This window comes from Onychostoma macrolepis, chromosome 08, assembly GCF_012432095.1.
Source record: "Onychostoma macrolepis isolate SWU-2019 chromosome 08, ASM1243209v1, whole genome shotgun sequence".
NCBI lineage: Eukaryota > Metazoa > Chordata > Actinopteri > Cypriniformes > Cyprinidae > Onychostoma > Onychostoma macrolepis.
Genome location: NC_081162.1, coordinates 20,466,184 through 20,476,993, shown reverse-complemented (window position 1 = coordinate 20,476,993; position 10,810 = coordinate 20,466,184). Strand labels below are relative to the sequence as shown.

Genomic DNA, 10,810 nt, shown 5'->3' with positions numbered 1-10,810 from the left:
AATTTTATATGTGTACAAGACACCCTACGATAAAGGATATTAAAGCACCTAATACAATAATAATAATAATAAGCTCTCAGTCAGTGCACATGTAGCCACCAGATTATGTCAAAGTTGTTGATATTGACAAAGCATTGCAACTGGGGAATTTTTTGCCTCATGCCCCCCGACACAATGCCTCTTTCTCCTCCAGAAATGTCTGCCTTCATTTTATTTCTGGTTACCACACTCAGTAGTGATTACAGGCTAATTTACTAGGGAACAGATTCTATCAAATTGAAATCAATTGATAGTTGATTTTAGTTTTCTCATGAACAATTATCTCATATTATCTATGCATCCAAAAACACTCACTGAGAGACAGTGAAGGCAGATATTGCACAGCTAGAGGTCACTATGGAGTCCGGAGAGGCACTAAATCCATATGTACACACGTGATCAGAATTGTTGGTACCCTTGGTAAATATGATCAAAGAAGGCTGTGAAAATTAATCTGCATTGTTAATCCTTTTGATCTTTTATTAAAAAATTCACAAAAATCTAACCTGTCATTGGAGAGTAAGAATTTAAAATGGGGGGAAATATCATTATGAAATAAATGTTTTTCTCAAATACACATTGGCCACAATTAACGGCACCCTTTTATTCAATACTTTTTGAAACCTCCATTTGCCAGTTTAACAGCTCTAAATTTTCTCCTATTATCTTTTTTGTGCTCAGTGACCCATTTTTGTGTTGTTTTTAAGGTTTGTTTTTGGATTATTGTATGGTTGGAAGATCCAAACATGGCCCGTTATAAAATTTCTAACAGAGTCAGTCACTTATTGATTTGTTTTATCTGTTGGTATTTGATAGAATCCATGATGCCATGTGTCTAAACAAGATGTCCAGGACCTCCAGCAGAAATATAGGCCCACAACATAAAAAATACAGCAGTATATTTCATAGTACACATGGGGTACTTTTTATCCCTGCGTTCACCAAACCCATCTTGAGTGTTTGCTGCTAAAAAGCTCATTTTTTTAGTTTCATCTGACCATAGAAGCCAGCGCCATTTGAAGTTCCAGTCATGTCTGATAACTGAATATGCTGGAGTTTGTTTTTGGATGAGCAAGGAGAATTTTTCTTGAAACCCTCCCAAACAACATGTTGTGATGTAGGTGCTGTTTGACTATTTTTTTTAAGGTTTTCTGACCCCGAGACTCAACCTTTTTCTGCAATTCTCCAGCTGTGGTCCTTGGAGAGTCTTTAGCCACTCAAACTCTCCTTCTCACTGTGCATTAGGACGATATAGACACACGTCCTCTTCCAGGCAGTTTCCTAACATTTTATGTTGATTGGAAATTCTTAATTATTGCCCTGATGGTGGAAATGCACTGCTCTAGTTCTCTTCGTAAAGCCACTTCACTAATTTGTGAAGCTCAATTATCTTTTGCTGCACATCAGAAAAATATTCTTTGTTTTTTGTCATTGTGATGGATGATTTAAGGGAATTTGGCCTTTGTTTTCCCTCCTATTTATATTTCTGTGAAACAGGAAGCCATGGCTGGATAATTTCATGTTCATAATCACCCTGGAGTGCTCAAAATTGTGAATATGAATGGGAATATACTTCAGAGATATTTTACTCATAAGAATTTCTAGGGGTGCCAATAATTGTGTCCAACATGTATTTGAGAAAAACATTTATTTCATAATAATATTTCCCCCCCATTTTAAATTCTTATTATCCAATGAAAGGTCAGATTTTTTTGAATTTTTAAAATAAAAGATCAAAAGGATTAACAATGCAGATTAATTTTCACAGCCTTCTTTGATCATATTTACCAAGGGTACCAACAGTTCTGACCACGTGTGTAGATAAGCCTAGATAAAATATGACAAACATTAGATAACTTACACAAGAAAAAAAAGATTAACAACAGTTTATTTTACACAATTGAGTTATTTGTATAATTTTTATAGCATTTTTGCCACAAGCCTCACAGTTATTTTCTGAGTCCGCTCAAGTAACAGCATTGCATATATGTGCACAGTAATTTCATTGTACTCATAATGTATTTTAGCACTTTTAATGGTTTAACCCTATAAATCCTACTGTATCATATTTGATACACAAATTTCTTAATTATCAACATGATTAAAACCTTCAGGCTCTGTTACATGTGTCTTTTCGATGTGAAATCTTTTTTTTTTAAGTGAGAAAAATTTATATTATGAGTCATATTTAAAGATACTGGACAGCAGCAACATATTTGGTCTACTTGATTTTCCATACATCATTTTTTCAGTCAAATTTGTCCATCTCTCAATCATCATTGTATTGCATTGCATTATACAGTATGTAAACATATTACAGAGAGATAAAGTGTGTCACAATATAAATAGTCTGTAGTACTGTTATGAAGTATAAATTATATCATTGATTTGGCTACATTACAAGCTATCAGAATTTCACCTGACTTTCTGGCCATAAAAATATCTGAAACTGTACACATTGCATATTTTTACTGAATACACATACAAATTTTTTTGTTGTTGTTTGTTTGTTTAAAGGTTCAATAAACTGGTCCATTTCAAGAAAATAGACTATTATTTCATATGTGACCCTGGACCACAAAACCAGTCATAAGGGTCAGTTTTTTAAATTGAGATTTATACATCATCTGAAAACTGAATAAATAAGCATTGATGTATGGTTTGTTAGGATCGGACAATATTTGGCTGTGATACAGCTATTTGAAAATCTGGAATCTGAGGGTGCAAAATAATCAAAATATTGAGAAAATCGCCTTTAAAGTTGTACAAATGAAGCTGGTTTTGTGGTCCAGGGTCACATATATTGGGCTTTACAGGTTTAACCATTGTATAAATAAATATGGACAGCAAATGTGGCATTGCATACTGGTTTGTAAACTGTTAAACTTGTGTATAAGCATCATCTTTGTCACTGTTCAAAACAAAAAAGACAAAGAAAGAAGCAGTAAGATAAAATCAAAAAAGGTTAAATAATAATACTATATCAGTAACAGTCCAGTAGATGGTGCTATAGATCTGTATTATTGCAAATTCGTACCTGATAAACATTGTACAAATGAAAAATAAAATCAAATTTAAAATCAAATTGTGCCTTATGCTTATTTTTTAAATACTTTTAAGCATATGATTTTATATTGCACAGTTTATCTCTCTACATTTACACCTGTCACTTTACATGTTTCACCATTTCTCACAGAGAAGTTGCTAGAGTTAACATCTAATCTTATAGTAGGCTTTACCTTACATTAGATTAATTAAATAAGAGTTAGGGAATTGTGCTATAATAACAAACAAATACAAATACAACTCAATATATACACTATAAACACTTTAAAAGAGACACATGTAGATGTTTGTGAAAGATGTTTTCTCTGCGCGCGCATCCTCACTCACAACTCTCTCAAAGAGATTCGTTTACTTCCTCAGCATCTCGCAACGATCATTTTCATACCACGGACGCTAAAATTCTTGTAAACTGTCTAAACTGAATTATACATGTCATGCAGACATTCATACCAGGAGTTTAACAGCAAATTAGTCATTCAGAGAACAAATTTTATTTTTGAACATGAAACATTTTCTCATAGCTGGCTACGGGCCTGAAGCCTACCTTCTTTTAACCCTAAATCGAAACCCGCTATTCTAATATAACTCTATTCGAATTTCCCGCGTGAACTCGAAAAACCTTCTTCCGGTTTGACATACGGCTGAAAAGCTCTACCCTGTAGGTACCTTAAATTCTTATTTGTTTATAATTTGTATTGCTATCATTTGTGTTCCTTTTTTCTGCAATAAAAAAAAGAGCATGACACAACATTTACAAAAAAAAAAAATAATAAATAAAAAATAGGTACCTCTGTCATACATTCCACCGCAAGGTGGCGATATAATCAAAGACAAAAGTATTAGACGATCACCTGTGAATCCACTGACCGTCTCCGTTTATTTCCACATTCTACCATAAGAGGACGACATACTCTCGCATTGAAGATCAGAATTTTAACATAATGGCCAAATTCTGCAACAATTTCAAGACAAGGGAATTTCATCAGACAGTTTGTCAATAGTGTTATTTGTATTGGCGTTTTTAATGACTCTTTATATTAGTAATTGGTGTTCATTTTATTCTAGTTTAGAATCGTAATATTCTTCAAACTCTTTTCACTTGATATCTGTAGACAAGCGACGAAACCATAGAGCCTAATGTTGGGTTTTGTTCTATAAGAACAAATAGAATAAGAACAAACGATAACATATTTGTTTGTTTCATCGTTTTGGAAATAATAAACTTTGCATTTAGAAGCAGCTTAAATTTAAAGCAAGATAGCCTAATTTGCATGTTATTAGGCTACTCCGTTGCTTCTAGGACAATTTAAAATTTAAGCCTATTCATAATAAGAAAAATATATAGGCCTAGCTAAATGTAGCTACCACATTCCTGTCTGTTCTCTTTCTGAATAATAGCCTAGTAACGTTAGCCTAAAAATTAAAAAGACAAACAGGCGTGGGCTATGTAGCCTATTTCAGTTATTCTTGTGCAATATAAGCAAAAATAGATAGATATTAAAAAATAAAATAAAAATAGATTGAAACTAAAATTAATAGATTAAATCTGATAGCTTGGTATGAACACACACAAACAAAATCTGTCTAATAACATATTTTTTCCGTTTCAAAATGCAACGCTTTTTGTTAGGCTAAAGTATTTTAGCATGTAGGCTATTAGGCTTTTTTATTTAGATGTAATAGGCCTATGCTTGAGAGTTTAAAATAATTTTGTCATAAATTGTTTGACCTACGATTTCATTAGCCTACTTAAAAACAAACAAACAAACAAAACAAAAAACAATAGACTATAATTTAGCGTATTATTTAACATAGCCAAGTATTTTTATTCGATTTACAATGTAGGCCTAACGAAATTGTAATAAGTATGTGGACTGTAAAATAAATAAAAGCATTGAACTAAATAAAAACTGAGTTGAAAAGAAAGCACCCGGGCAGAGGAATTTATCTAAAATTTATTAAAACACTATCTATGTAAATATTAAACAAACCGAGAGAAGGGTCTGTGTTATCATGCACCTCATCAAATGTGCATTATGAACATTGGAGTGCTCGGTTTCTCCGTTAAATGAAGGCACACTGTCAATCCGACACTGCTGTTTACATTGTTTTATCTGCTGGGAGAAAGTAAACACTTGAGCTCTGGCGAGGGGGATTATGTCTCCATGGCATCGAGTTTCAATAGTGCAGCTATACACTCCTCGTGCGAAAATACAGTGGACTCCTGCTTTGAGACTGTCTCGGTTTAGAGGCTTTCACAATCTTTTAAAAGAGAAGAGCTTATAATATCATCTCTCTTTAGCTTGGACTGTCGATACGAAAAACATAACTAGACATAGGCCTATTGTTATGAAAGTATTAACAAATTTACTTTCTAAAATGTTTAGCAATTCGTTTTTTGGAAGAAAAAAAATTATATATATATATATGGTATTAAAAAATACTTTGTATTAAAATACATTAAACGTATTAATTTTGTTAAACATAGGCTATTGTTATTTATCAAGTAATTATGACATTGTTGATTTTTGTTAAAGTTTGCATTAAATACATAATGTGTTTTGAAATGGGTCACAGCGCGTCAAATGATAGAATATGGATAAACAAAAACAAAAAATTAATGCACAAAACAAGCAAAACGTAAGAATAAAATAACATTTATTTATTTAGCAAAATTTACACAGAGAAATGTACACTTCGCAACGCAGCAAGATTTCATTCATCAAACAATCGTTTTACATCTTTTTTTAGATCCCTTTTGAGAAAATGACTTCGACAAATATGACTTTATCATCAAGAAATGCAATATACATAATTTAGTCGTGTAACACAATATATCACTCACAAAGGGAACACAAATGTCTACTTGAGCCAGTAACCATATTAAATCCAAAGAATTTCTGTTCTGTTGAATGAACATGGCACGATTTTACAGACACTGAGCAGAAAAAGAGTGAATAATAGACGTTCCACAATAACAATAATGCTAGAATATTCCCTTTTTTTAACGATGAAGCAAATTATTATTCTAGGAATTGCACTATTATCACACGGGGGCTTAATCCGTTCGGTAAATAATCTAAATGGATTGTAACAAACGTGAAGGATTTTAAAATACACAATTTACATTACTGGAAAATACTATGGTTACCCTGCTAAAGGTCTAAAATAATTCACCTCTGGCTCCTTTTGCGCTGAGGCAGTGTCAGTAACGCCATTCTGCAGTAAGATGGGTAAAAACTACTTTAACCTTTACGCGTAACCATTTTCTTTTTGATTAATCACAAACTTCAAAGAAGCCACGACCACCAAACACATTTTTTTTTTTTTTTTTTTCTGGTGATTAAACTCGACATATTTTATATACAGAAACACAAGGCCCGCGAGTCTTTAAGGATGAGGAATCTTTAGGCCTACGAGTCTTTAAAAGACGAGAAACACTTTTGTCTACATTTGGGAAACACTATCTCACTGTTTTTCTGGAGTGTTGTTGACCAGAGGACCATACAGTCCATTGGTGAAGCTCTGATCTTTATGTAAGAGAGTCCTGTCTCTGATCAAGTCACTGAAGGCATAGTCCATTGGCGGCCTGAAGCCCAATGTTGGCATCAGACCCGTGGTGGAGTATGGAGCCATGAAGGCCAAGCCTCTGCTGTGAGCCGAGTACGCCAGCCGGAGTGGGTTCAAGCCCAAATGCGTACTGAGAGGATACGTGCTCGGGTCGGAACCAAAGTGTGGCGCGTTGGGTTGCAGAGGAGAGAAGGCAGATCTGTTGCTAAGCGTCATGGTTCCTGGTAACATAGGCCGCGGGGTGGAGGACATGGGCGGCTGTGCGCTCTGCAGCATCCGTTCCGCCGTCCAGGACTCCTCTGGGCCCTTGGCTTGACCGCTGTTGTTGAGGATTTGCTCTATGGCCTGCACCACGTCTTTGCCGCATCCCTGCAGCACAAGCTCCAGGACGCTGCGCTTGTGGTTGGGGAAAACCCTCGTTAGGATGTCGATGGCGTTCATTTGTCGCGATGCTGCGGAGGAGGGCGAGGGATCCTGCTCGTCTTTATCCGTATCCGAGCCGGAGTCTGAGCCGAGCGGACTGATGGAGCCTGGCGTCTCATCGCCGTCTTTTAATGGTTTGGCTATCGGGGAACTCACGATGGACTCGCGGTCACCGTTCTCCGAACCCGAGCCGTGACGCATATCTGGAGATGACATTCCTGGAACGGATTCGGTGTCTGTGGATACAGACTTTCCAGCCGCCTGCTGTGAGGTCATCGATCCAGATAAAGGTGTCTTGGAGAACAACTCGAACTTTTGGATGTTCGATTCACCTGAAATAGATTGATGCGTGTCAATAATGGCCATCAGCTAACATCATGCCTTATTTTTTCTTGGACCGTATGAGAGTGAAACTTGGAATTCAACTTGATATTAGACTACACAGTGCGAAACTATTTGTATAATACATACACTAGCTAAATATGCCATTCTTTTGAAATAATTATTAGAGGTACTTTGGTTGTTAAGTTTCCCATATGGTTCTTTGGATGTTCAACAAGTTTTGGATGTTTCATTTGGATTCAGTATAACAGCGTGTATTAAAAAAGTGCGTAAACGTTTTCTAGAGAATTCATTTGTATTTACAAGTCTTTAAATATATATTACTGATACCTTTATTTTTAAGAATTTATATAGGCTATGAGTATAATTTATCCACCTACCAGAGTTTGTTTCGCTGTTAACTGGGCCAAAGACCTCATAGTTTTGCCGGGGAGGTATGATGCCGTTGGCAGCGGCCAGGGCCAGACCCTCTGCTGTGCCGTACAGTAGCTGCAGTTCTCTTGCCTCGTTCTCCTCCTGCGCCTGCTGTCTGCGGAGCGCAACCTGAGCGGCCATGACGCGCTGTCTCTCGGCGATCAGAGTGCATTTGGCACACATGCAGTCCTTCCATCTGCAGTAGCGCTTATGCCCCTTCAGCGCGGACACCACGCCGTGATTCCTGCACCGGGCGCACTTGGGCGTTCGTGGATACTTCTCCGTAGCGCGAAGCAACAGCGGCGGGGCCCTTAAGAGGCTACTGGCCATGGAAACCGGGATGGAGGCGGCAGCGGCCGCAGCAGCGGCGCCAGGATGAACCTGCGACCCTGCCTGGGAGGCGGGTGTGATCTCTGGACGAAGATCCATATTCTCCGAATCAACAAACAGCCGATCGATAGGTTAAAAAACGTGCGCAACCGAAGTCTTCGATCGGAGACGTTTCATAAGCATTGAGCAGAATCGATACACGGCGAATTTCTTCAGCACAGCACTTGAGGAAGAACACAGCCCGAATGCCAATGTCCAAGCAGAGATCAGAAAATACTTATGAAAGTCCTCTTTCCAGTGAGATCTTCAACTTGTTGCGCGCTGTCCACAAGCAGCCCAATAAACTCTTTTAGAACTTAAACATACGTTTAAAACTAATAAAATCAATTTTAAAAACACAAAAATCCATCGAAGGTAATGCAAAACTAACTTTAAACTCAATGATCAGCCGACAGTCTGAGAGAGAGCAGAGTTTGCTGCTGGAGCCAGTGTGAGACACTAACTTCCTCGAGAGATCTTCAGTGGATACAGATCCCTCTCGATCTATTGTTGCGCCCACGTTTTCATTAGACAAATTTGACAACAATGTGGCGCCTGTCATTGGCCAAAGGGGGAAGGAGCGATCTGATTGGCTTGTCTCTTTTTCAACTGTGTCCACCTGCGTTCTTTTCTCAAATAACAAGCATCACGCAGAGCTAAAACATAAAACTTTTATCATAAGAAATTATTTACTAAAATACAGGCAAAAGATCCTGTAAGACAATTGACTATTGATAGCCTACTATAATCTTTAAACGCATTGTTTTACGATTTGGCATTAATAAGACAAAATAGCTGTTAAAAAGTTCATTACGGGATTTTTTGAGCCTTTTTTGTTGTTGCAAATTTATTTTTTATTTACAAGTAATTATTTGCCAAAATAAGTTTTTATCTTTTAAAAGACAAGATTTTGTTCTAGGGATTTGCTGTAGTGAAGAGCCTCGTAGAATGACGTCAATATCGATAAAGGCACAACGGTAAGTTGTTACGCTAGACTTTAAGGGCAGTTCGTTGTCCGTAATTGTTTACTGCATGTTTGTAGCTAATAGTTTACTGTAAACATTGTTGCGTCGTTTGAAAATGGAATTCATTTGTAGCATTATTGTAGAACTACTGATTTAAACGCCGGCCACTAGAGTCAAAAACGTTCAATGTGCTTGCCATTTCTCATTGATATAAACAAAACAATGCGATATTTGATTGTAATCGAATTATTTAAGCTGAACTAAATGAACACTGTACTGATTGATATGGTATTAATATGGTTTAACGCTATAGGAATAGCCTTTGCAAGACAAATTATCGCTTCTGTTTCTCTGTATATTTGTCGAACATTTATACTATTAAAACACTATATTTATCACCGGAATTGTATTGTTTATTGTAAGCGTTGTTCTCGTTGCTTAACTAACAGTCCTCTTGTTTGTTTGTTTTTTCTAGAACACATTTCGTGTGACTATTTGATTATTTATTAGCGCTCTTCATATTTTTAAAAGTCTGCGGATTGTTCAAAATACGAACATAAACAGAAAGTGCTATTATTATTAGTGCTATTATTATTAATAATATTTTATTATTAATATTATCATCATCATTATTATTATTATTATTGCTAAATGATTTTAGAATTACATGCAATTGTATTATGATTCGACACGTTCAAAAATTAAAAGCGAGGATTATTATTGTAAAACTACCAGGTTTTAAAATGTCAGTGAGATGCCTAAAATTATTTTTGCAATGCTTCAATTTATCTACCCTTAGATTAGCGTAGTTTTTATTTATTTTTTTTAAACAATATACATATTTTTATTTACATAATTATCCAGTATTTCAAGATTGTGGTGTCATAATACTAAAATGGTAGCCAATTGATTTTCCGAGCACGTTAAAATGTCTTTTGAAATATGTTCTTGTAAAATACGAAAATACGAGTTTCTACGAGGATTACTGAATTTATTCCTATATTGCTTACTTATTAAAGGATTCATTGTACATGATTACAACATTTAAAAAAAAAAAAAAAAAAAAAAAGCAGTTTATCAGCTAAAAATGAAATGTTTGCTGGCATCTGCTAAACAAATCTGCTAGACAACAACAGACTTAAATCTGAACATTATTTCTTGTTCGTTCGGATTAATGCAAATCGCCAATAGGTTTTGTATTTTTCAAAGAATTTAAAGCAGATCGCCATGGTTCTCTTTGGTACCTGGACTTTGAATTTCTCGCCCCCTTCGATAAAGTGATGTGGGCCTGTACTGTTTCCTTGTCGCTCGGTTTCTTATTGTTTACACACTCAATCACAGTAAGCAAATGCCATCTGTCCCCCCCGCCGCTCTCATCTGCACCTTTAATTACCCAACCAGCACACTAATAGAGACGATATTAAACTAAAGCTTTTTGACATTCAAAGTCATTATCTCGGCAGCGATCTCACGCGACTGAAAATAGACATCCCGAGATCATTACAAAACCGCAAGCAGGCGTTGATTGTTCATAAACTGAGAGATGATGAACGCACAGCTCTGAACAATTGTGATCTTTTGACAGATAGGAGAACTAAGCCGGTTTTATATAAGCTGTTCTG

General features: G+C 36.0%; 1 protein-coding gene across 1 annotated transcript; it reads right to left on the bottom strand.

Moving 5' to 3' along the window:
* Positions 1-5,883: 5,883 nt before the first annotated feature.
* On the bottom strand, positions 5,884-8,662 carry dmrta2 (DMRT-like family A2). Its single transcript, XM_058785179.1, has 2 exons — positions 7,821-8,662; positions 5,884-7,430 (listed from the first exon to the last, which is right to left on the bottom strand). Exons 1-2 carry the CDS (start codon positions 8,281-8,283, stop codon positions 6,574-6,576), a joined length of 1,320 nt encoding a protein of 439 aa, XP_058641162.1. The 5' UTR covers positions 8,284-8,662; the 3' UTR covers positions 5,884-6,573.
* Positions 8,663-10,810: the final 2,148 nt, after the last annotated feature.